Source organism: Myiozetetes cayanensis, unplaced genomic scaffold, assembly GCF_022539395.1.
Source record: "Myiozetetes cayanensis isolate MyiCay16 unplaced genomic scaffold, myiCay2020 scf7, whole genome shotgun sequence".
Lineage (NCBI taxonomy): Eukaryota > Metazoa > Chordata > Aves > Passeriformes > Tyrannidae > Myiozetetes > Myiozetetes cayanensis.
Window position 1 is genome coordinate 5,247,576 of NW_026087964.1, and position 26,842 is coordinate 5,274,417.

The window sequence follows — 26,842 nt, forward strand, 5'->3', positions numbered from 1 at the left end:
ACAGGACTTAAGATGTCCAAGAGCATCATCCAGACACTCCTTCAACTCTGTCAGGCTTGGTGCTGTGACCACTTCCCTGGGGTTGGCCCTTCTGGCTAAGGGAGAATGTCTAAGAGAATGAGGACTCAGACTTAACAGCTCTTCTTCCTCCACAGTTTTTGATGACAAACTGCCTCCTCTGAATCTCTTGCTGAGACTGTTTTGGTCATTTACTGTACCAAGTGCAGACCTAGGGCTGATAATCGAGATGGCAGTGTCTGACTGAGAGTTTAGCCTCAAATACCTGTCTTGTTTTCCCATTCAAATGATGTGTCAAATTGATTCAATACATCACAAAAAAGAATAGATTGGTATAAAAGGATGTTTCAGCAAAGATCAGGTAAATATCTTCTTAGTGATCATGAGAATAAACCCATTTAATTGAGCATTTAGACCATCACAATACATATGTTCAATATATACTCTTCAAGAAAAAATGTAAGGTAATAAAATATAAAAGAATTCTCAAAATCATTTTTCTGAGATATGATTTTTAGAGATAAGCTATTTTAAAATTTTAAAAAGAAAATAATTATATCCTTCTCGTTGATTTTGTAACAACTATAAATAAATTATAAAAGATAAAATTAATTATTTACTCTATATGGACAGGTAGAGCTGAATCATAACTGAAGAATATTATGCTGTATATTGGTGAAAACTACTGAACTGGGAAGAATTTAAAAAGAGAAAAAACACTATGAAAGAAGGGTGAGAAACCCACAGCAAGTAAAAGCTGGAACTCTACATTCCTCTCAATACTGTCATGCATCAGAAGTCTTCTGCTACCAGTTGCTGCTACCATAACCAAAATGCAAAGTACTTAAATTAATTAGACTATTAGGTATAACTATAGAACACATAAATTAAATGCAGTTTAGTTCACTAACTGTGACAAAAGTTTTTAACATAATTGATAAAGATCTTACAGTCTTAGAGTCCTGAACCTCGCCGGAAGAGAAGAGAGCGAAGGCCTCTCCTCCCTTCTTATTTATACCCTGGTCTATGTAAAAATTGTATGGAATATTGGGAACATGGCCACTTCCTTCGTTACAAACTGGTCACCAAGGAAGGCCTAGATTAAAACTACCACAACAGGTATGCCCATAAACCTTTGCTGCAGATCTCACAAGGATATTTTAAAATTCTACGGGGGAGGGGGCCTCCTACAGCAAGGCACCGTCACTCGAGCACAGTTATCACTCCAGCAAAAGGGTATTTATTAGAATTCTAGATCTGTAGGTGTCTCTGCAGAGACAGTACTTAAAGTCAGTTACAAATTATGAGGAGTGTCAAACATGACATAAATACTTAAGTCATTTTAAAGATGAAACATTAAAATTAATAATATTTGGAGAGATAAAACAAAACCAAACAACCCAACACACCATCCTTTCTAAAGGAAAATCCAAATCACTTTATAAGGAGCACGCCATCACCATGTCTAGAAAGCACTTTTCACTTGCCTATAAATTGTACACTTCCAATATAACTTAAGGAAAACCCTGTCAGTATCACCCAATTAAAAAAGTAATTCTTCCAAGGGATAGCTTGGTAGGAAGGATCTCAGTCTTGGACTGACAGCTCAGGTTGGTTTTTTCCCTTGGGTAGCTAAATTCTGTACACAACTGAAACCCAAGGGATTTAAACAGAGTATATTAATGCATCAGATTAACTAGCATATAAGCACTTACCACTGATTCCTACATTTTCAATCTGTATGGTAAATTGGCAATGTTTTTCTGAGAAAAAACACCTTTTTTCTTGCCCTTCACAGAATTAAGTTTGAATGTTTCTTACAAAGAATGAGTTGGGTATCAAATCAAGTAACAACAACACACAATTATTGTAATGTTTGGTATTTCTTAAACTAAAGCTATCTGGCAAAATAAAAGCTAGAATCTGTAAGCAGCATAATCACAGAAACCCTTCTGGAATAACAAACTACGAAAACCAGAAAGGAAAATGTTTAAATACAACAATGCATCAGAAGAACTGAATTCTAGATATTCTCTCTATACATAGTTTGTATTATTTAACTACCACAGAGCACTCCAATGTATTAAAATATTTATACTGTTGTTGTTATTATTATTGTTGTTGTTTACTGGCAATTTCCAAGATAGTCAGATTACATAATTTTAACTTCTCTTTCATAGTAAAACTCACGCTTCCTCCCGCAGACTACAAGAATATTCACTCTTCTGAGATTACCAGAACTGTTGGTCACTAAAGCCAAGCAGAGATAAAGAGACAGGTAGATAAGCAGGAAGGTGGGTGGGCAGTTCTTTACCTTGAACAACAAAATTGACCGCCTGCCTCTCTGCTTGAGTGCGTAACTTGTAATCCTGGGCATTGATATTGGCCAGGGGTCTTTTACGTCCCATTATGGAAACCACATAACCTGGTAGGATTTAAATAGAAATTGGTATTCGTAAGAGTGATTAAATTTCAAATATTCTTTTTGAAGATAATATAGATATTTGTAATTACGTGCTGCCTGAGTCAATTTAATATTTTGTACTCTGAAAACAGACCTTATTTAAACTTGAAATGCTTATTGTATTTTGGATTTAATAATTATTTCAGTCAGAGAATTAGTACATGTTATACAAGGAAAACTTCTGTTCATTAAAGCTGTATTTTCATTAGGAATGTCTACTGATAAACCATCAAACTCTCTCTCTGGGAGATGAAACTATAAATACCTAGCAGAATTAGCTACCTATTAGCAGTCATAATTAGAGCTTTCCATGCAATGAGTAGTTTACTTGGGAATAGTAAAGAAAATCGATTTGTAGAGTAATTAAATCAGTAATGAATATATTCCAAAAATATAAAATAGTTTTTGGGGAAAAAAAATTATATCTTTTTTTTCCATTTCCTTTATGTGGCATTTCTGTGTTCCTTTCACAGCCAAATTTCCTTAACTTTAGTGTGGTGGGAATTTTTTAAAAGAAACATCTGAAAACACAGTTAAAGCTTTATGTTATGACTAATGATGTATTTTGCTAAAAAAATCTACTTTAGAGGGCAAGAGAGAAGAGTTGAGAGGGAAAAGAGATGCAAGGATCCTCTTATCAGAAGAACACATACAAAAACTTAGCTCATCTTAAAAACGAAACTTCTTATTTTAAGACAAATGAAAAGATCATCCACATTAAAAATAAATCTTTAAAAAACTATTTTGCTGTACTTCTAATCAGCTTGACTACCCATGAATTGTCATTATATACCATGGAAGTTCAGACTGCCACGGCTTCATCTCCTCTGTGGCAACCAAGCCATGCAAGTACAAGTGGTTGGTAAGGAGACCTCTTCAAAGAAAAAGTTAGAACCTTACCATGAACAACACACACCCAGGCTTGTGTGCAGAGCAAGAAGATGGCTCTGTTGAATTAATACTGCTTCCTGCGAATTACTACATGCTGATACCAAAAGTACCAGTTTTGGAGCAAGGAACTGAGTTATCTGGGGGCTAGGATGTTCTTTGGCAAATCAGTCTTTCCAGTTTAACTAAGATTTTCCACAAAGAACAATATTTAAAGATGGAACTGTTGAAATATTATATTCTCAGGTAAAAACAGATTTGCTGTAATCTCCTTATTCCCACGAGGTGTGACTCCACAACTGAATCACCCTTGCAGTACTCATAACTGATCAGCATCTCCAAACAAATACCATCATTCATGTAACAGTGGCAGAGGATGTGTCTGGGGTCAATGATTAATCTGCAAATACATATCTGAATACAGCCTTTTTAACATGCCAACAGTTTCATTAAAATCAACAGCAATATAGTAATAAATACAATAACAAATATCTTCATCAAAAATAATTATTTATAAGCTTATCATGTCTACACGGAGTATTAGACATTCACAACACCTAAATAATAGTAGTAGGGTGGGTGCTGCTCACCTCTGAACTGCAGATAAAGAAAATTTACCTAAATATGACCTCACTAGGTTGGAATGTTTTTGTTGGAAAGTTAGAATCTGAGGTGGATTAACAAGAAAAATATTAAATAATGCTGATCTGCTGCAGATTTTCAGAGGTTGTACAACCCAAACAGATTGCTGTTCTACCATTAATGGCTAAAAAAAATGGTTGATAGACAGCAGTGCAAGAGCAGTAAGAAGTAATTAGACAAGTGTGTCTTTATGGCATTACAACATTAGTCATGACACTCTTGTCTACCAAGCTTATAAACCAGATTCTCTACCACAGAAGTTTGTATATTGAAATTCATTCATTTTTAAGAAAAAAATGCTGCTATTTTAAATAGATTCTAAATATATAATAAATGTGTAACACTGTGTAATATTTTACTAGGTACTTTATGTTGGGCTCAATTCTACCTGAAAATAGATTATGAAGTGGCTTCACTTTTCTTGACTAATATTAATGAATAAAGGAATGCAACTGCCTGACACAATGACAGCTCATACTTCCAGCAGATTTTTAGGCCCTACAAAGTACAAAAAAGGAATACTACCCATTTTCATGACTAGAAGTCAATTATATGTTTATATCATGACATACGATGACGGGTAATACTATATTGCAAATTTACTATTTATTTCTACAAAATGTCTTAGTACTGCATGCCCTATTAAGAAACAAAAGAACTCAATTTTGACAGTTCTGCTAATTAGCTTTTAAAAGACAGTATTTCAAGCAGCTATGTTTTCTCTCTTCAAATTACTGCACTCCTAGGATTCACTAAATATAAATGAATACGTAGACTAACAACAAATTTGATGCAAGAAGAGTTTGCAGCTGCTGGCTCCAAGAAGCACTCTGCACACATCTGTCATCACAGCTACCACCTGAACTTCAAGTACATAAATTCTGACTGATGCAAATAAAAAATAAGTTTTAAAAAATTGGCTGTGTAATTGGCTGAGCTTCCACGGTCCAGCAGCCGTGTAGCCTATTTATTAAGTAAAAGATTCCCCGGGGTTCTTTGTGTTGGAGTCCATCATATGTCAAAATGATGCAGTGTAACTTGACATTAAGTAGGGTTCACTCTGAGAACAGATGTCTTATTCTGTTAGCATCTTTCTGAGAAAAGGCAGACAGGCTTAAGCAGCTCCTCTTAGGGTTAAAAAAAGAAACAAAACCCCAAACCTGATTCACCAAGAAATGATATTCCATCATTTTTATTGTCCTATAACCCAGAATTTGGGTTGAGCTGAATCTTCACCACTGTCAAACAGTGCTGATCAGTATATAAAAGACGGTCACAGATTTTGGATTACCTTTATTTCGGCATTGCTCGATGGTTTTCTTTGTAAATTCATGCACTTTCTTGTATTTTTGCATAAAACTCTCTATAAACTGACTTGCTTGAAGAGGAGTAATTCCCAAGCAGTCAGCAAGACGTTCCTTACCTGGTGGTAGAGAAATTACCTTTATTATGCAATAAAGCAGAACAGAAATCCACTACATACAATAGCACTGTTACATGCACAATTACTGGAATTAACTTTCCTTAGCTCTCTCTGTGACACAGGATGGATCTGATATACTACAGTCACATTTCAACAAAATAAATGCTTAACTCTCAGTTTGAATGTTTTACTGAAGTTACTGGACTAAGTATATAATTAATAAGAAGTATACCAGAATTATGTAATTAAGAAATTCCTAGTTATAATTCATACCTACAATGTGGTTGAAATCTTTTGTTCCCAGAATAACTCTGTGAAGCTTAAAGTATCATTTTTATTAGTTCAGAGTGGAAATCTGCTAACTTTGAAGAGCAGATAAAGCCATGAAATCAATTTTAAACAAATACAAATATAATGAAGATCTAAAAAAGGACAGAGATGTGTGAGGTTGAGTTTAGCTAGAAGCTTTAGAGTTGGTGTCAAAATCACAAAAACTTAACTGCTGAAGCAATCAGACCAAATAGCATGAATTTAGAAAGCCCGTTAGGAGACTGAGTCACATGGATTTCAAACAGGCTTCTCAATATGTGTAAAAATCTGGGTCCAAGTTTTGAGATAAAAGGGTAGGAGAAGGAAAAAAATCCAAAAAAAGTGTTTCAATAGAGAGAAAGGAGTAATAGCTTTTGCATAGGATATAGGTACACAAGATATATTATGTTGGACCTAAAAGCACTTATAAAAATATGGGAAAAACCTGAAGACACTTTTTCAGTGTGAAAACATAAACTAAGAGCTACAGTTGAACCACATTTATAAACCAAACACTTCCAGCAAAAATAAAACATACATCAACATTAGTCATATGAAGTTTGAAAGACGGATATATTTGTGTCAGCTGCACAGCAACACAGAACCAGCCCTGTGCCTGCAAAGAACATAAGCTGAGAGGCGACGTCTCAAGGCACGAAAGGCACAGAATAGTCCCTGTCACGGTAATACTGTCAAGAAAAATTATCTAGCACTTTTAAAAGAGAGAGGATTTCAGCCACCTAAATGCCATCACTGTCAGTCTGATGTGTATTTCAGAATAATTCTGTAGCATTTTGTTCTCAGTCATGCCGGGATCTGCACTGAGCTGCAGGAACACCAGTCTGGACAGGGTGCTAGAGGAAGACATTCACAAGACATCCAGGATGACACTTGCTGAGCTATTATAGGTCTGTACTTTTCCTTTTTTTTTTTTTTTTTTTTGACATTTAACTAATTTGGGTTTTCTTCCTGGGTCAGCAAATGACAAATTTATCTGCTAAAGCATATATTGCTAACAGCTAGAAGATTTCTGTAGCTTCCTTAGAGAACTGTAACATCTAAGTTTGTCCATGTTATCCAGTTAAAGAACTATTAATATAGAGAACAAAGTATTGCATAAAATACTAGGAAAATTAAGGCACAAAATTAGCAAGGACGTCTGAAACGTCCCAGGGAAATGCAGTTCCTGGGGAGCAAAAAGAGGTGAAGGCACAGCCACATAATTGTGTCAGATCATGTTCCACAACACAAGAGCATAGGCCATGCCAAGCAAAGCCCAGGATTGGACTAAAGCTTCCCTGAGCACTCTCCTTGAGTTATCTGTGCCGGGGGAATTATAAGTAGCAGCCTGTGCTTTTTAGTGTTCTCCATTCTGTAATATCATCTTTCAAAATGGAAAATAGTATTAGTTTTCATTTAAACACTTCGATATCCCTCTGTGTCAATTTAGGGCTTGAGCATACTGCCACTGAACAGAATTAATTCCTTATTTTACAGATGTTTAAGTTCTCTGTGTTTTAGTTTTACAAGATGACTGAGGCAGGAGCAGGTGAATTGAACTACCCCAAATAAAGCAAAAGTATTCATAGAATCATAGAATATCCTGAGTTGGAAGGGACCCACAAGGATCATCAAGGCCAATTCCTGGCCCTACACAGGACACCCCAAGAACTGCACTATGTGCCTGAGAGTATAATCCAAACAATTCTTGAACTCTGTCAGGCTTGGTGCTGTAACCACTTCTCTGGGGAGCCTATTCTAGTGTCCAACCACCCTCTGGGTGAAGAACCTTTTCCCAATAACAAACCTTCTTTCTCTATTATCCTTCAGAATTACAGAAAAGACCTTGAAAACATAAACCAAGGATAACCTAAAGCTAAGAAAACAAAAAGAAAAAACAATTCTATTTACTACCTGACAAGTTTTCATTAACTTCTGTAAGCATAATAGAGGCAAGCTCCTCAGGGAATGTTTATGTAGTTTTTAATCCTAAAAGAAGTATTATTCACACTCTTCAGTTGTATCAAAATGTCTCCTTAATGAAAAGTGAGCCATCTTTTGAAGGGAGACAATCTGTGAATGGAATTCAGTCCATCAATTTCAGGTATCTAACAATTACTTTTTGTCAGCCCAGTTTCCATCTAAGTAGTTTAATGATATCATTTCATGTCTTAATTAGGATCTGATCACACAGCTAATGAACTGGAAACATCTTATTATCTTTGAGGTGCTTCAACTGCCCTCATTTGAGAGAGAGGGACACAAAGCAAGTGAGTAAAGGAGATACTTAAATCAAGCACTGCTGCACCAAAATATTCAGTAGCTGTTTCAGAGCAAGCGAGGGAGTGCCAATCCTGTGCTTAAATCTAATCATGGAAGTTCTCTATAGCATGAGCAGACAGACAAAGGCTCCACTGAGAGAGGCTCTAGCCCCAGTAGCTGAGGCATTTCTGACTATACACAGAACTACAGGGCATTCAACTGGCGGTGATTCAGTCTGATTACATCTGGTATCTGCTGTTCCACCCACTGTGAAGGGAAGAGATAGGAAATGTGCATCTGCAATGAACAAGGGGCAGGGGTGCTAATCCTCGCATTTTGTAAAATAACCCCGTGATGAAACCATTCAAGCTGGAAATGGGAGTCTGAATTTACATTGCAGGGAACAAGTGCTGGGCTTTTTAATGCAGATTTTAAACACGGATGTTTAAAATGCAATACAGCTTAATGTAAAAGTGCAGGTGTGTGCATATATATATTTACTCTTATATGTGTGTATATAACCTACACACCCCCTATACTTAAAAGAGATATTCTAGAGAGCTGAATTTGAAGTGTTTTTCTTCCCTTCCCAGTTGAATGCCATAAATGACAAATTGAATGCCCTGACCAATTCTGCCTTTGGTTCAAGAACTACTGGTGACTCAGTGCAAAAGATGGTTTAGAAAGCATTCTCAACCAGGAACCCAAGATGTAGCATTAAGTGTTTCCAAGTTACATAAAGACTGCAGCCCAGGGCTCTCATTTACTAAATGAGTTTTTCAAGTACTCATCTCGAGTAGAGCTTTTGGATTTCTCCAGAAGACCTATATAAAGTTTAGTCAGCTGTTCACTAAATCCAATTCACAACAGCTTGTAGGCTGATGATATACAAGGATCTCTCTCCCCAGAGAAGGTAATTCTAAACATGTATGAAGCATTAGGAGAGCTGGGCATCATTTAAGAAATGGTAGGCAGTTTTGGAAATCATGCTGAACATCTTGACTTATCTGGGACCTGGGCAGGACTTAGGCAGGATGGGAAACTGGATTTTGGCAAGTTTTCTGGATTGTGAAGAAATGGCAGTAAACATTAGGACTCAAAGTAATGAAATACTTTTACACTGTGAGGATGACCAAGCACTGGCACAGGTTGTGTAGGGAGGCCTTTCTCCAGCATTGAAGACACTGAAAAGCCATCTGGACACAATTCTGGGAATCCAGCTCAAGGTGTCCCTGCTTGGACATGGGGGCTGGATCTGATGACCTCCAGAGGTCCTTTCCAATCATTGTCATTCTGTGATTCTATAAATGTGTTTTGAGACAATATTGGAGAACTTTTAATTTCATTGCCGTTATTCTCATCTCTATCTATATACCGAGGGAATGCAAAGTCCAATCAAAATTAAACTCATTTTAGATAAAGCAAATGCTTCAGTTACATCAGCAGCAAATAAATACAGAATCAGATAATCTTTGTATATGGCAATTTGATAATTTTGATACTGGGTAGATAATTTAATAATCCTTGATGAAAATAAAAATGTAATACTCTGACAAACTTTTATTTACCTTTAGCAATTCAGTCTACTTATATAAATTACGTGTAAAGTATAAACTTACTGCAGCTGGGGTTTTTTGCTAAAAAATGCCTACCTGCTCCATAAACCACTGAGTAAACTATACGCTTTGCTTGCTCTCTATCAGCATGTTTCACTTCTTCACTTGGAATACCTTTCCTAAACAAACAAACAAAAATCATACATTTTCAGTTAAAACTAATTTGTTATCCATACAGAAAATGTATTTAAAGCCAATAATCATTTAATAACTACAAAATTGTAAGATGTGAATAGAAGCACTTAAAGGCTTTTGTTGTCAGCTAGGAATGCACACCTTCTTTACAAATTTTGATGGTGATAGTCCACAGTAAATGAAAATATTTATTTTAATCCTAATCTTCTCCTTTCCTTCTCAATCAAATTCTTGGCTAGGAAAAATCCTACTACTATATTATTAGTTCTTTAGATTGAGGAGGATTTAATATTGACCCATGAGAAAAATTAGTTATTTCCAGCAATAGCATTTCTTCAAGATGTGAGAGTCCAGAGATTCAAAACATAAGTCTGACCTAAAGCTGTTTTTTAAAAGGTTATTATTAGGGCTTCACTAACAGGAATATCCAAGCTTTTATCGAGAAATCGACTGATAGAAGCATGCACCGAATTCATCCATATGCCTTACACACCTCCACAATAGCAGGACTTCACAGAACAGCAGCACTGACTGTTTCTGAACTAGAGAGTGTAGTTACGTTACTCCCAGCAAAGAATCATCCTTCCCAGTTCCCATTCACAGATGTAAACAGTCCTATAAAGGGCTAATGGATTTAGCAACGTGAAAAATAAAACGCTGTGACTCTGCTATAAAGGTGTGCCACCTTATCCAAATGCAGCTTCAGAAAGGATGCTGATATTATTGACAACTGAAAGCACCGAAGAATATCGATCACTTGGTGTAAAAGGAAGTGTGTTGAGGGCAATCTCAACCATCTACTCACACTGAAGACAAATACCCACACAAATTGCATTTGGAATATGGGAGATGAATTGTTATCAGAGATACTTGATGACATCTGCACTCTTTGGGAATAAGTTTCCTCATGAGTCTGTTCATTACAATTTTTTTACAAAGTTTGCTGTGGTTTGTTATAAGGGGTTTTTGCCATGACAGATGCTTTGTTCTGAAAGTTTTGGCTAAGGAGCTTTGAGAAAATGTAGGTGTATTCCTGTATATCTTCTTGAAGGAGAGTCTTTCACCATTATTATGCTACTCGAACACCTAGAAAATCAGCAGAACCACCAATTTTTGCTTGCTTGGCCCACATACTGATTTTAGTCTGTGGTTAGTGTTGGTATAATCAGGCATTCTGAATGATACACAGGTAGACTTTGAGTGTAATCAGATTTAAGAAAGTCCTTAGGGTAGTACAGATTTTTTTGAAGAAGAAAAATAAAATTGAACATAATTTCAAACCTTCATCAGGCAAATAGTCTTCAGTTTTGTAGAAGCTCACGTTGCTCCTTTGAATGTTACTAATTGCTCAAAGGTAAAATGGACTTTTTGCTGCTTAGTTTAGCTGAGACATATGAGCAACTGGATAATTTAATATAGTGTTTTCCATATGGAATAAAGACTATTCCCACTCAAGTCAATCATTCTGCTAGTTTGAGATTCTTATAATTTATTTTCTTAGTTATGCCAGGTCAAAAGTTCATGGATCTTTTGAACAAAGTAGGTTGAGATTCCCAATTGTACCTGAGTAAGAGGACAAAGTGGCAATTGGAGCTAATAAGTGCAGAATTAGGAAATTAGACATCATTAAGGATTTCCTGAAACAATCTCCAACAGAAAGACTGCAGGAATTTCCTGGAGAACCTGGCAGAAAGCTATACAGACACTTGAGAAAGCATCTATCCAGAACCAGGAGGGAAAACAGAATCTGGTAAGAGAGCAAATCTTACCTAAGGACCTTTCTGAGATGCAGAACCAAGACTGAAGAATGCTGAAAGCAGGGAAATCATACAAAATGTAATACTGCTTTCCTAGTATAATTTGAACTAGAGGCCTGGAGAAGGCAAGAAACAGGAAAACAGCAACAGAATTTACTTGCAGATTTACTGAAGTCGGAGGCTTGAGACAGCTGAGAGGCAGCAGGAATGTCAGCTGCTCACTTCTCTGAAAAAGAAGGGCTACAATAGAAAGAACACAGTGGGTAAGAAGTCATGGAGACCTGTAGAGAAACGTAATAGAGAAACATCATTCTCAGATCATGGCACTGAGGAAGACACAAGGTGAGACTTGCTGGGAGGGACTGGTGGTATTAAAGACATTTTAACAGTGAAAGGTGACACTAGGACTTGATTATGGGCACAGTGAGAACTGCTGCCAGGATTTTGAGGATGATTGTGCGTTATCCAAACTTCAACTTGAAAGGGCTGACTGGGAAAAACAGAAATAGTCTTACTGCTGTAATCATGATTGGCAGTGTCAGCTCTCACAATAAAACCTTGCCCAACACAATTATCAGTGCAGATGTACGTGTATCACGTACTTATGGCAACTCAACAGTCACTTTGCATTTCCTGGTCTGTGGTTAATCAATAAACAATGGAAAGATATTCAAATTTCAGAGCTTTGTGCCAAATATTTCCTTTAATATAATACTAAAACCAAAAGGGTCAGTCAACACCTCCTAGTGTGTCAGTGGGAAATGTGAGCACTGGGCAGAGAGGCACTACATCTGTCAAACTGAGTATTTGCAAATTCATGTACCACATGCAAGAACACATAATAATAAAGTAGGAAATTGCTATATAAATCAAAACTGCTTGAGCAAACAGAAGTCATTAATCAAAACTATTCATTCTTTTTCCTAATAAATGGGTTTTTTTCTGCTTGTATTGACAATGATTGGTTTCTACTCAAATGTTTGATTCCCTCCGTAATACAGAGCAGCATTCCTGCAGTTTGAGCTGAAGGATATTTATTCCTTTGAAAAACAAAATTAAAGGGGAGGTGTGTAGTTCCTCAGATTTGCAGCAGCCATGTTAGAAATCCCCAGTGGGCTTTCTGCTTCATCCTGTTTCCTCGACAAAATAATTTGTGTTTCTTACAAAAACAATTTGTTTTAAATGGGTACTGTGAGAACCTATTTCAAGACAAAACTCTTCTTTTGTCTTTGGACTCATGGAACACCATGATGTTGAAAAGAAGACATTGCTATCTGCTTATTTGTATAAGTAAATTTTAAGTAAGCCATCCAATGCATGAAAATACTCAGTGCTGAATTAAGGTAGGATTTAAAATAGATCTTTAATGGAGATGAATTTTTCTGAATACATTTGAATTTGGAAAAGGAAGGTGAATGGGCATTAAGCAGTCTCAGATGCCGGGCAGTGGCACTGAGGCACTGACTCCAGCTCACCCAGCACTGTGTGTGCAGCTGGAGGAAGAGGAAGAATGTCAATGCAATGTTATAGAAACTGCTGCAGGAAAAAAGCTCAAGAGAAAAAAGAATTTGCTTCAGACTTAGTTGTGGAAACAGCACAATTCCTGAAGCCCTGGAGGAAATTAATACACAGTTAACACTTCTAGCATGAAGTGTGTTTTTCCATTTCATGACATCGTTCTCATTACTCGTTCTCGCATATGCTGGGAAAAGTTCAAGTCCATAATCAATATTTTCACCATCTTCAAATCTCCAAATGTGCAGTATTTCACCTCCTACATTCCTGTTCTTGCCTGCATACTTGTCTCAGGTTATTTCCACATCTCTGACTTGTTTGTCCTTTACCTTGCTTTGTTTAGCACTGCTCTGCAAGTACTTTGCTCTATAGTACTTTATTTGATAGACATCTACTAGGTAGAAAAAAGAGCAGATCTCAGTGCTGGAAGACACTTTCAGGGTAGCAGATCTCATTATTCTGGCAAGGAGTTAGCAGAGCTAAACAATCTGGAAAGGTCTGTGAGGACAGAAAAACAACTTAAAGCCACAAATTGTAGAAAATCTAATGAACATTGTGAGAGTAGAGATATACCAAGTCCTTAAAAAGGTGGTTCTACTAAGCACGGGGGCTGTATGCCTAAAAGGAAATAGCTGTCTTATTCTGAGAGTGAAAAAAATTGGACAAAAATTTTCTAGCAAACAGTGTAGAAGGATAACATCAAATTATTATTAAAAACAAAGTGCAAATATGAAACAAAAAGAGGCATATACAATTTATTACTTTTTCAAAGCAAATATCTTGAATATTTTCGTAATTTCTCCAAAGTCCACCTTATGTTTTCATATATTAATGGGGTCTAATGGACATCGCAAAGAGTTTCTACTGCATTAAGTCTTTAAAACACATGAATAAGTTTCTTTATGTCCCAAGAAAAAAAATTAGAATCATATTTGTAATTTTAAAAAAGGTTAAGTACAAAGGGGAATAACACGTTTAATACAGAGTAGAGATCTCAGTGGATTTTTACCTATACTGAATATTTTTAAAAAATTAAAACAAATTTTAGGACACAGAAATGAGCTCCCACAGCATTAAGTATATGAACACATCAAAAAAAAATTTTTAAAGAAATGGAAGAAGTCACAGGGCATAAAGTTTGAGCAATGCCAAAATAAAACTTTGAGAACAGGTAGAAATAGGAGGAAATAAGTCTTAAAAGAATGCGATAAGACATTCCAGAATTTCTGGGAAACACTGTACGGTGACGGAAGTCGACTGTTTATGCACAGGAAAAGGCAGAACAAACTTCTGAAACACAATATCTGGCAGACATGCATTGCCTTGATCTGCACTACATTCCAGCCAAGCTAAGCTCAGTCATAATAGTCACAAACTCTTGGCTGCTCTCTTGCACCTGCCAATTAATCCAAGTCGTAGCCATGAGTTGTTGATGTGGGAAAAGAGATGGAGTGCCATTAAATTCATTTTATATGTGGTCATTATTGTCCAATAAATGAGTGAATGTATGGGTGAATACACATTCCTTCATCTGGCTGCTTTTACAGATTTTTTTATTTTCATCAGTGAACTACATAAATCTCTCATTTTCAATCACCTGTTGCTGTTTAATAGCAGATGAGGGTTTTATATTTTCTAAGTTTGTGCCTAGACCTTTGTGTTGGCATATGAAACAGGTACAGAAAATTTATGTTCTTAGTGACAGCTGCCAGCTTTAGAAGAGCTCAGTTTTTCAGCAGCATCACCATTGGGTAGATCATGTAGGAGGTAAATTCTGAAAGCTCACTTGTTTCACAGGCCTTACTATACCTGAGGCAAGCAGAATATCTACCACAATATATGTGAGTATCCTAAAATTATGGAAAAAAATGGCTACACCTAACCTAGTCCACTCACTGCTAATGCAGCAGGAGAGAATAAACAAGTTTTTTTAAAGCTGCTATTCCATGACTGATGGAAAATGCTGACAAGGCTCAGGCATAGGCTGTCTCAGACACTTGTAAGGTAATAAGCAGAAGTAAGCTTGGAATTACTTTTACATAGCTGATCTCTGTTACAAAATACAGAAAAGGAAGAGGTTGGCAAACAGTTTCCCTGAAGACACTGTCATATCAAAACAGATCGCTGCTTTTGCCTCACGTGTAGATCAAGAGCCAGACTTAAGATATGTGCAATGAGCCCATCTGAATGTTTTTATCACACCGAGATGTAACCTGTAGGGTTTGATACAGAATGTCCGGTGAAAACCACACACACAACCACGTGAATGTGCCTTGTATAACCAGGAGGCATCCACACAACTATGTTTGAAGCAAAAAGTAGGGAGATTGCCTTCCTGATATGAGCATGGAGACAGCAGGATGGAAAACGAAACCCCTGGCGTGGATCTCCCATGTAAATAATAGAGATCATGTACTTAAAAACAGAGGGGAAAAGATCACTCCCACTCATGAGTTTATATTTTATTTAGCTTAGAGGTTTTTATAGAAGCTTTTAGTTGTGTTCAACTTATTTGAACGAAAGATTACAGCACTGTCTGCCTGATGTCATCCTTCACAGACTACAGCCAGCTCTGATACATTTCTTAATCATTGACACTTTTCCCTTTTTGTATGCCACCCTATCAAACTATGGTTTTATTTATTTTATGTCTGTTCAGCACTAGAATAAGCTTTACAACCCCCATAAAACACTTTTGCAAGAATCCAGAAGTGCTTTAAGAGTTTAAAACTTCTTCCAGTAGGTAATCATAAAATAACTTATTTTGTCTGATAGCCTCTACAGCTCATTGAATGAAGATTTATTTCATTAGTCCTCAGCTTCCTCTTAAAGAGCATGATATCTAGTTTTCATGTATTTTACAGAAGATAAAGACATGTCTTTGCAGTTTGCTCTGAGGGCCAGAAGTCTTCTGTTGTTACATTTTAAAGTAGCAGGGAACCAGATAAAGCAATTGCAACAAGGTCATGTCATAAATTATATCTATCATGGGTAACAATTTGTGGAAAGATTAATTTGGAGTAAAGTGATACATTATCTTTATGAAGATATTTACCTGCACGTTGCTGCCATGGATATCTGGTATTAAAAAGACAAATTAGATAGCACTTATTGTCAGTGATCTTGACAAAAAAGGTCACAAATGTTCCTTTAAACATGCACAATTCTGGACATCTGTCAGCTGGAACAGAAAGTCCCTGACATTGATAAGGGTGCTTGAAAAAGCACATCCTACCCTGCAACCTTCACCTTTTCTCTCCTTCACTCCTGCAGGAACAAAGAACAAAATGGCTTTCTTCTCACATCCACACTCCCTCTTGCATAGTGAATTACATGGATAAGTGATATTCACTTCTGAATCCTATGATTTCTGAAGGAATTTATTAACTAGAGGGAAGTCTTACTTCAGGATATTCAGGTCTACAAGTACAGGAGAGAAAAAGTCAGGTAACTAAATCCCATCTTCAGGTGTGAGCATCAACAGTGATCCCATCACCGAAAGATCAAATAAATGTAAATGGATTAAGTGGCCTATGCAAATTGGGATGGCATAAAACTTGTCAGAGGCCATTTGCGTAAAACAATAATGTCAGGGATTGAATGCAAATTAATGGTCTCAGAGTTCTTTCTTCACTTCTCTCATACATTTCTCACAATTTTCTTCAAGAGGCTTCAAACAGTTCAGAAGGAACAGAAGCCATTTTGGGAGATGATACAGGCAGCTACAGCAGGGTATCAAATAATTACACATCTTGGGCCTGTTAGAAGTCTCAAAAAGAAACAGATAGACCTTCAGAGCAGTCTTTAGACAAATACCAGAAAAGTGAAACAGAAAGAACAGCATTCTCAATATACAGTCAAAAGATGAGGTAATGTCATCTGAGACATTACACGGAACAAAACATGCAGCTATAATATTGTTTGCTTGGGAAAACAGAAGCAGAGAAAAAAGAGAGGAGGTGTCATACTACATCAAGCTGCACCACACAGTCCAGAAAAAAATAAGAAACAAACTTTGAAATATCTTGGAAGGGTAATCAAAAAAGGAAGAAATCAGTCATGCTATATATAAGGGTCTTGAACAAATGGGTTCTACAGAGATAGATGAGATACTTCATATCCCATCTCTTTCAATCTTAACTCTTGCAGCCTAAGTCTGCATTATGCCTATGATCAACACTGAATTAAAGGCAAAAGTAAAAGTAAAGAATGAATTGCCTTGGCATTTTTCATTTCATCAAGATTTAGCTTGACACTAAAGTCGAAGTTGAGTCAAATGAAATAAAAGGAAACATTTAACTGAGCTCTGGATTGTGCATTTTATCAAAGTCACTCTAGAAGGGAAAGACTATTTGGAAATAGAATTTCACGCACAAGAAAGCTTCTCTATAAAATTAGCAAAGCCAAACATTATTAGACATCATGGAACAACTGAGGACTGTCCAGCCTCCTCAGAGCTTGCTTTCTCACTAGCTTCTGTGTTAGTTGTGGTGGTGGCAATTCTAAAACTTTATTTTTCATTTATTCTAGAAGGCTAAGAAAGCATTTAATGGCAATGATAATATACTACCAATGTGACACAAAATTAAGCTGTCTTGTTAAACTTCTAGGTAATTACCTAGTTTATTTAAAGCTACTGTTTAGCTCTTCTAAAAACAAAAGCCATTATGTTTTCTGAAGACTTTATTCCCTCTGCCTTATTATCTGCCAGTCTAAACTAATGTCACAGCTGCCCTTCTCCAAGAAACTGTAAACTACAAGGTGAAATTTCCATAAGTTGCCACACAGACAGTCTGTCAGAGTGCAAAGTAAGACAAGTGTTAAATTTCATTAATATCAACCACAGCAAGTGAGCTTCCAAAACAGACAGAAATTGCTTTGCTGCAAAACTAACACTGTTAAAATATTCCACACCAACACCCATGAGGTGTTGAACTTGGAGCTTAAAGTGTTTTCAAACTCTGATTCTGAGAAGGCAAACTGAACATTCTACCTTTTTACCAAATTTCAGCATTTTCATAGTTATTTTCACAGTTATTTTCATAGAATCACAGAATGGTTTGGTTTGGAAGGGACCTTAAAGACCATCTTGTTCCAACCCCTCACCAGTGCCAGTGCCTCACCATCCCTTTGAGTAAAAAACCTCTTCCTAACATTTAACCTTAATCCCCCCTCTTGCAGTTTAAAACCATTCCCCCTTGTTCCATCACTATCTGTCCCTGTAAAAAGTTGCTCTCCCTCTTTTTTATAAGCTCCCATCACACACTGGAAGGACACAATGAGGACTCCTCAAATCCTCTTTTCCAGGCTGAACACCACTAGCAAATAAGCTCTTTCATAGTCTAAAGAATAATAAATATTATTGCTTTTCTGTAACCTATTTCATTTGCAAGTAAGAATTATTAAAGAGTGGAATTTTTGTATAAAGTAGGGGATTAAGAATTAGAAACAGAGACAAGATATAATAATCAATCATGGAACAACTAGGAAACAGTGAGGTTTGACTGTGGAAAACCAAATGCAATTTCAGGAACCATTTGGTCCAGAATCACAACCATGACTGGGGCAAATTTACCACCCCAGATGTTGACTGCCAGCAACCAGGGACACCCCTGGCATTCATTTTATTAAAATACAGGTAGCCTTTCCAGTCAATACTTTGCTTTTTATTCATCATTCTGCTAGTTGAGTGCCATGGCTGTTCCACAATTTAGTTGCGTTTCTGAACCAGAGATTTCAGAGCCAGCCAGCAAAGCTGACCTTGGGAACTAAAGCAGTTTAGTGAAAACAGCCACTGAGGCTCGTTTTCCTTGCCAAGAAGGAATACAGATCAACACACACGGAATTCCATGCAGTCATAACTAGCTGCTCCTAACACTAGTTTATTAAGGCATTTTGATGACAAATACCCTAACGAAGCCTCTCTTGTGTCCTTAAAGAATGAGGGTTGAGAACACTGTTGACTGCCTTCCTAAAGTGTTTCTACAAAGCACACACTGGGGGGCAAAGATAGTGAATAAAGCTAATGGGCAACATTGGCAAGAACAATTTGGGTGTATAAACTGTAGGAATAAATATCAGGTAGAAAGTAAAAGGTGTTTTCTAGACGAAGAGGAATGGGTTATCCAACATCTCTGCAATAGCATTATGTAGGTTAAAACTTCTTCTGAGACCCTACCAATCTATGAAAGGAAGTTTATGATACTGTCATCTGCAACAATATCATGACCAAAAAGGTTTCCGTGGTCTTCTACTGCTGAGTAAGACCAGGAACACTCTTACCATGCATGAAGCACTAATCAGCAGTGTCAGAGATCCTGCCCTATTTTTTCCTAGAGCTTCTTTTCTGAATGCTTCTCTCTTTCTTAATAACTGCTGTCAGCTTGCCAGCACCTTTTCCTACCTCAAGAGAACACTTTAATTCTCATGGGAATTCAAGCTTATACTGGAGTACATTACAGGCTTAAAAAATCTCAAGAACAACCCTAAGAAATCGGCAGTGACACACCTGCAGGAGCTGCAAGTGGTACAGCCTCACTCACAGCTATTCTACCAAACAAGCTGTTATCAAACACCAGATCCATAATGAGTAGTATCTGCACAATTAGATGTGCACAGAGTACCTGCCCCTGAATGTCACTTGATTTGAAGGAGTGTGCCTTCCTATTCAAACTGAAATTGGGTCTCTCTCTGAACTGCATGTAGGAAAGAAATTATTGACTCTGCATTTTTTATCAGTAACACTGTGAATAAAGGAAGATGCAAGACACAAAATGAGAGACATTTTAGATACTGATCAGAATAAAAATGATACACGTACTGCAAAACTGCTTTTCCAGAATCTATTTCACAAAAGAAGAATAAGTAGAAGCCTTGAAACTAACTAAAAATTGTAACAGGATTACAAAACCAGCAAATTCAATGATAATGAAAGCAAAGTTAAATTAATCCTTAGTGAAACTCCTAGCAGGCAGCTCTGAGTTTAGGATCTCCAGATTTACAGTGAATCAATACCGGCTGAGTTACACAGCTAAACCTCAGAGTTGAAAGATCACAAGAACATGGTCATACATTTCCAAACAGAGACCTCAGCAGAGATTCTCAGTTACACTTATTAAAGGGGGCTGCCATGTAATACACAGGAAAACTTCACTCTCTTCAAAGGCAGGATTCTAGAAGAAACTCTAAGTACTGCACAGTGAAGAGCAGGCATGTCTCTCTAATTTGTATTAATACTGCAAAACAGTTTCACCATCTGATATGGGCTCAATGGCATGGAATGTCTCTTCTTCATTGCAACTCCAAAAACAAAAAGATATTGCCATTTTGCAATGGATGAAGTGAAATTAATTAATTCAAACTCATTCTAGACTTGACATTAGGCTCATAAAAACTGGAGAAACAAATCCATGAGACAACATGTCAAATAGAATCGAAGTGCATGAAATAGCCTGGACTACCTAAAAAAATGTTTAGACAAAGATGGAGCTCTAAGACTCCTAAACTGGTATAGTTCATTATTTAGATAAAGAACAAAACTAAGATATCTCTACCTGGGAGAGAAGGAACTGTATAACCCTGTGGCTGCATCCTGTACCTGTATGTCTGGTAAAGGGGATGGGAGAACTACAGCTCTTTCTATCTCCTCGGTAGAAATCCAACTGGATAAGCATGATTATTTAATTATTCCTTAATCACCTAACAAACATCCAGGTGACATGTCTTGATTAATAATGACTCTTTCAAGAGCTTGCTGACAATATTTTCATAAAATTAATATAGCAGGACAAATATTCGTATCTTTAAAATTCATTTAGCTACAGATGTGTTTTTTGCTTCTCAAAAGTCTGTTTATCTCAATCCTGATTAACTGCCCTTTGCTCTTGCTATTTAAGTAGGCAGCTTAACTGAATACCAAGCCTGCTATACCATTCATTTATGGGAAGCAACTTAAAAGACTATTGTTCTGAGGAAGAATCTTTAATCTATTTGAGTAAAAGAATGTATTTGAAACAAAGTTGTATAAAGCGGGTATGGGCAGGTGGACATATATTTAGTCAGCCTACCACCAAAAATTTGTGCAAACCTATACTTGACCTTATCTTTTTCAAACAGACACGGTATCTTTCTGTATAATACAGCCCATGAGGAACTATTTTGATTAATTTCAGGAATATCCAAAATATCCCTGCTTATTTCCTGTGTTCTTCAGAACTCAGCAGGGTATCAACAGATAGAGCTATTGTCAGGAAGTATCCTCAACTGCCAAGTGGCTGGAAAAACAAGAGTCCCTATTTTGACACAGTTCGTACTGGACCCACAGTGTGCAACAGTTTGGCTCACCTTGCCATTATTAGATATCATCAGTTCCTTGAGTCCCCTGCTTGGCAGGTGGTAAAGAAATACAATTTCACACTTCCTGGAGGAAGACAATCTGTGAAGAACAAAACAACCCTTTCTGTACTGTCATCTTTTTATTCAAACACGGTTGAACTTATCTAAATAAAAAAAAAAAAAAAAGACAACCCTAAATCAACAACAACCAAAAAACCCAAACAAACAAACAACTCTCCCCCCCTTTTCTCCCTTCAATATGCTAATCCCAAGTAGCTCTGTGCTTTGTTTCTCTCTAGGCTTTTTCTCAAGTAATTTCCAATATTGGCATGTCATTCTCTTAACAAAACAGCTCACAAAAGATTTTACAATGATCCCACATAAACACCAGCTGAGGAAAGATGGACTTCCACATTCAGAACATTTTATGAACAGCCTGCAGTTGCTAACATTATTGAAAATGAAGTGTTTGAGTTCCCCTGATTCTGGCAATGGTAGTGTAAGCTAAAGATCCCTTCCATGTCTTAAAGCATCAGCCAAACAATCCCACACTATAAAAATAGAAAGAAATTGTTTTTCAAAATGATTAGTGGAAAAGAGTTCATAAACCCCTTGGAATTCCATGATAATCACACATTTCCTTATTTTAGATATAAACTGCAATTGCTAAAAAGAAATAATGAGGCATGTCCTCTTATCTGCAGCCATTTTTTCTTAACTCTGAAAGCCACACAGGCTCAGGTGAAGGGTTATTCTGTCCAATACTTACTAGAAGGTAAATTCAATACACATGTATTCATGCTGTTCTCCATCATCACACAAAAGAAAGCACTAATAGCATGAATATGAGGAAACAGATGACAGATGAGAGAGAAGGGAGCATTTTGTGGTTTGGATTTTACAAAACTCAGATCTCAACGTGAAACAAGAGCAACTAGACCACTATCAAATTCTCCAGCCTTCTTTCAAGCACTGCCATGGGTGTAAGCACTGTACACAACTGTCACAAATCGTTCTTTCATTGGTATAATCGGAGCAAATATCACCCTTAAAGAGTATCCCCTAATTACCTTGTTACTTTAATTCACCAACAGCAGTTCATGTGCACAGGTTAAATTACAGTTCAGAGGTTGAAATGAATACTTTAAAGAGAATGCCTGTTTTCATACTGGAATGGCAGCAGTTATCAGATTATTCAGGTAATTACCTTTTAATACACAAATACATCTGCATATCGAAGAGTATTAGAGATATTACTCTACTACTTAGTACAACATAGGTATTTTTAGTAGAGATTATTTAAATTTCTCTACTCTAATATTCTTTATATTCTTTTCATATTCTCTGCAGAATATAAAGAAATCTCACTGCCCATGGGCTAACTTTTTGTGTGTTCTCTGATTCATATTCTATGATTTCCAAACTGAAAAAGAGTACAGAAGTTAAAACACTAACCCACAACTGTCCAACAGTTTTATCTACAAAGGCATTTTTCTGAGGCACAGGCCAACTTGGATATCATTACAATGAACTTACACTGGCCCAACAGACAACCTAACACAGAATGTATGACAGAAAATACCCAGCTAATTTATCACTATGTGGAAAAGTTTGTGCAGAGGGACAATTATCTTTCTGCTCTCACAGAAATGAAAATACACAGTTCGTAGTAGTAATAGATTTATGCTTGCAAGTAGATCATACTGTAAGCAATTTACTTAATATCTTTCTTAATTCCTCCCCTTCTGAAATAGCAAATATCATCTAAAGAAAAGGTATATTTACCATGAAAAGATAACATTAAATCAATACAGACAATCTAGAAACATTATTAAATCTCAGAGAAATAATGTGGTCAAGAGAACATTCTGTGTTTCACATGCTAACGTTGTTCCTAAAGGCTGTAAGTCACCTGGGTATTCCCATAACTATATTTCTGGATATAGAAGTTCTGGACTTTCCCTTCAATCCATTTGTAATGAATCTGCTTACAGGGTCTTTAGACCTCTTGGTTTGTGAGGATATAGAGTCCACATGTTTTACAGTTTAATTCATAGTTAGAATTTAGAACAGGCAAAACGGTTCCATAAATCTGCTAGGCCATTTATGACAAACACATCTAAACAGAAACTAAGATTAGAGATGGCAAACATATCTTGTTGGTGCTTGCCAATGAGTGCCTTAGGAATCACTCCCTAGGTAAAAGCATAACCCAGTAATAATTTTCTACAGACCGTAACATAATGCAGACACTTGAAGCTCCATCTACCTACTTAGTTTGACTTGGCTACTGGGACGAGGCTTCCTTCGAGCAGTAACCCTACATTTATTTTTTGGCCAGTTCTCTGTGACAGTCTCAGTGGAAGTCCATCTCTTATAAACCTATACTGGCAATTCCATAGGGAACTGTGACACTTAGACACATTTCAAGCAAGTAATGTGGATGCTTATACCCAAACCAGCAAACCAACCTCTTTCACTCCATTAAGTGGCCCCATAATTCTGGATGTCCTTGAATTCTCTGGGTACCTCAGGAACATTTCCCTCCTGACAGTTCAGTAGGCTCCCAAAATTCTACATTGTGCACATGCTCATCACAGACTCACTCTGAGCCCAGCTGAGCACCTCAGTGATTCCTGTAGGACTCAGTCTGGGAAATGTTATCACATTGAGAGCTTCTGGCTATTAGGTTTGAATTTGTTGACTTTTTCTTAGTGTCAGGTGAAGGAGGTGCCACTCTGGCTACTGAGGGGCAGCAACTCAGTTGTCTCTTCACCTGATGGGATTCACATCCACAACTCTGCCTCCCAGTCACATGGAATTAAAGCACACTAATTGCAAGACCACCAGGTAGGTTGGCATCCTCCAAGATCACACAGAAATGGGACTACTGTGCAAAACAAACAAACAAAACAAAACAAAAATCCCCAACACAAAAACAATCAATCTCAAGCCACCCTAAAACAGCAAAAAAAAAAATTGAGTTCAGAATTAAAATAAACATGGAAGTACTCACTATTCTATTTAGAGTACTCAGGTGAGAGTCATAAATATATGATTTTTGTCCCTGTAGCTACTATTAACAAACAGAATTAAACAATCACTAAGTAAAAACTAATAATCTCCCAAATGGGACTGAAATAAAGAAATCCCTTTTTCAACTGAATGTTCTAAGCAATCTGCAATAAAATCACAGTTTCATAAAAAGACAGTTGTGAGAGAGACTGAGAAATTGCCTCACCTGCCCTTGGCAATATCTGTCTAATTGTCTCATTCCTTCCAGTGATGGAAATTGCACAGCCTTTAGAGATAAGCCATCTCCATATTTATTGTCTGTAGTATTCAAAAGACTTAACTGAAACATCTCTTACAACACTGTGAGCAAACTCTCTACTCAGCTCTCTGCAACAACCCCTATATATTTGAAGATTTTTATCACGTCTTTTCTAGATCTTATCTTTGCTCAATTAAAAAAATCCAACTATTTCAACTTTATAATATTTGCTGAACGGACTCTCAGGTGCAACATATAAAGTCTGGCCTTGCTTGGTGTTTTCCTGCAGGAGACAGTGGAATACTCTAAGATTTAACAGGTTGAACGGAGGTTTCCAAGCACCCAGTTCTTATAAAACAAAAGCTGGGCCACAGCCACTTGAAAACAGTGAGTCCTGCTCAATTTTTCTCAAGGAACACTACCTATCTAGCAGGCACATAGTCTGGACCACAGGTGTCCTTGTCATTCTGTTCCAGCTTTCTAAGAGGAGCTCAAATGCAAACTTCTTCGATTAGAATGTTTCATTAACTTCTCTTAGGTGGCTCTGTGGTCCACACTGAGCCTTTTCCACCCTCTGAAATGCACATTTTGGCACTGAATACAGAGCCTGGCAACCCAACACTGGGTTTTGTGTTCTATTTCAGGTTCAAGAACCTAAAATATAGGACATAAATATAATTTGCAGATATCAGAGATGTCTGTAGCAAACACTGGAACACAATGACAACATCTCCAAGATTAAAATGACTAACCCAGTTCAGGGCCATAAAATATAGTTGAATTTGTATGGCCAGGCTGCCCTCAGGACCCTGTGCTCTGCTGGATGCAGCTGAACTTGTCACTATTGGCGATCTCCAGTTCTCTGATATGGATTCTAAAGAAACAGAGGAAAGGCCTTGCCCAAATATTTTAAGTATAGTTTAATGCTTGAGTCATCGGGACTCTGAAGCAGTACTATCCCAGTTCAAGAAAGCACTCAGGAAGGAAAGTAAGCATAAGTCAGATAGGATGAAATCACATATTTATGGTGTGCTTAATTGCTTACCTAAATCAAGATCCTTCTCCTGGAGTTTGACCCAATATGGTCAATATGAGTGTATACTATGATGGAGGAACAACGACCTACTGAGATGGGTGACAAAAGAACAGTTCGAAAGAGATGGGTAATCGCTGAACCTCTGATTAAGAAATAAATGGCAGACTACCTAAAAGACTGCAAACTTCGTTTTCAGCATCTATCTTTGAAAGTGATTTTAAGATATGATCATCAACAGCATTTTAAATACAATTACTTATTTTTCATTTATTGTGTAAAAGCTACACTAAAGGAGTGAGAGCAATTTCCTGCTGAGATGTGTTGTCATTTGGATGTCTAGTGCCAGTTAGGTCCCTTGGCTGGTCAGACAGCTGCTAGGACAGCTCTCGTCACCTTCAGCACTGGGATGATGATTTGGATTTAAAAGGACTATAACTCTCACAGGGCATCAAGACAATACAACACAAGGTGATCTTGCAGGTAGCTGGAATCCATGGTGTTACAAATTTTCAGAAGTTTAGGCAAGCCTTGAAACTCTGCCACGTGTTCAGTAGCAAGTATGTCATTAACATAAAGGATTCTTGATGTTCTTGTAATAGCAGGTGCTGACCTGTCTTTTAAGGATTTCTCTTCATAAGCTGTAACACAATAATCACTGTGAGATAATTTTGGTAATACCTCATAATCATCATCACAGAGACAGGAGAACAGTACTAAGCACATACAAGTGAACATTAACATCTATTTATATCATCTTAGTTTTAGCTGGGGTAACTATGTTAGATGACCAGAAAATATATTGGCTGTGCAAGGCAGAGATGAGCAACCTGGTCAAGTGCAAGATCTCCCTGTCCACGGCCACGGGGTTCAGTAGATGATCTTTAACAGCCTCTGTCCAACCCAAACCCCTTCTGTGGTAGTCAAATGCAGTTTCTGGGGGTTTTATCTGAATAGTAATTTCAAGAGAGTTCTGCCAAAGAGAACACACAATACTTAGAAAGCTGTTTACAGCAAACAGGTGAGCACAGTGCAGGGAAGCCCAGAGTGGTGGAGGCTGTGTCCTGTGTCACTCCTGAAATGAGCTGTCTCTGTGAGTTCTCCACAGGAGCACAAGATCCCAGCACAGCCTTTTGGAGAGGTTGCATCTCAGCTGGGTTAATGGGTTGGGT

General features: G+C 37.2%; 1 protein-coding gene across 1 annotated transcript in view; it reads right to left on the reverse strand.

The window, feature by feature from the left end:
* POLN (DNA polymerase nu) overlaps positions 1–26,842 on the reverse strand; it is a 94,038-nt gene that overhangs the window by 23,326 nt on the left and 43,870 nt on the right. The window contains exons 18-20 of the mRNA XM_050337829.1: positions 9,659–9,741; positions 5,304–5,435; positions 2,333–2,443 (exon numbers count right to left, since the gene is read on the reverse strand). Of these exons, the coding sequence (XP_050193786.1) occupies positions 2,333–2,443; positions 5,304–5,435; positions 9,659–9,741 (326 nt within the window). The remainder of the gene's footprint in view (positions 1–2,332; positions 2,444–5,303; positions 5,436–9,658; positions 9,742–26,842) is intronic.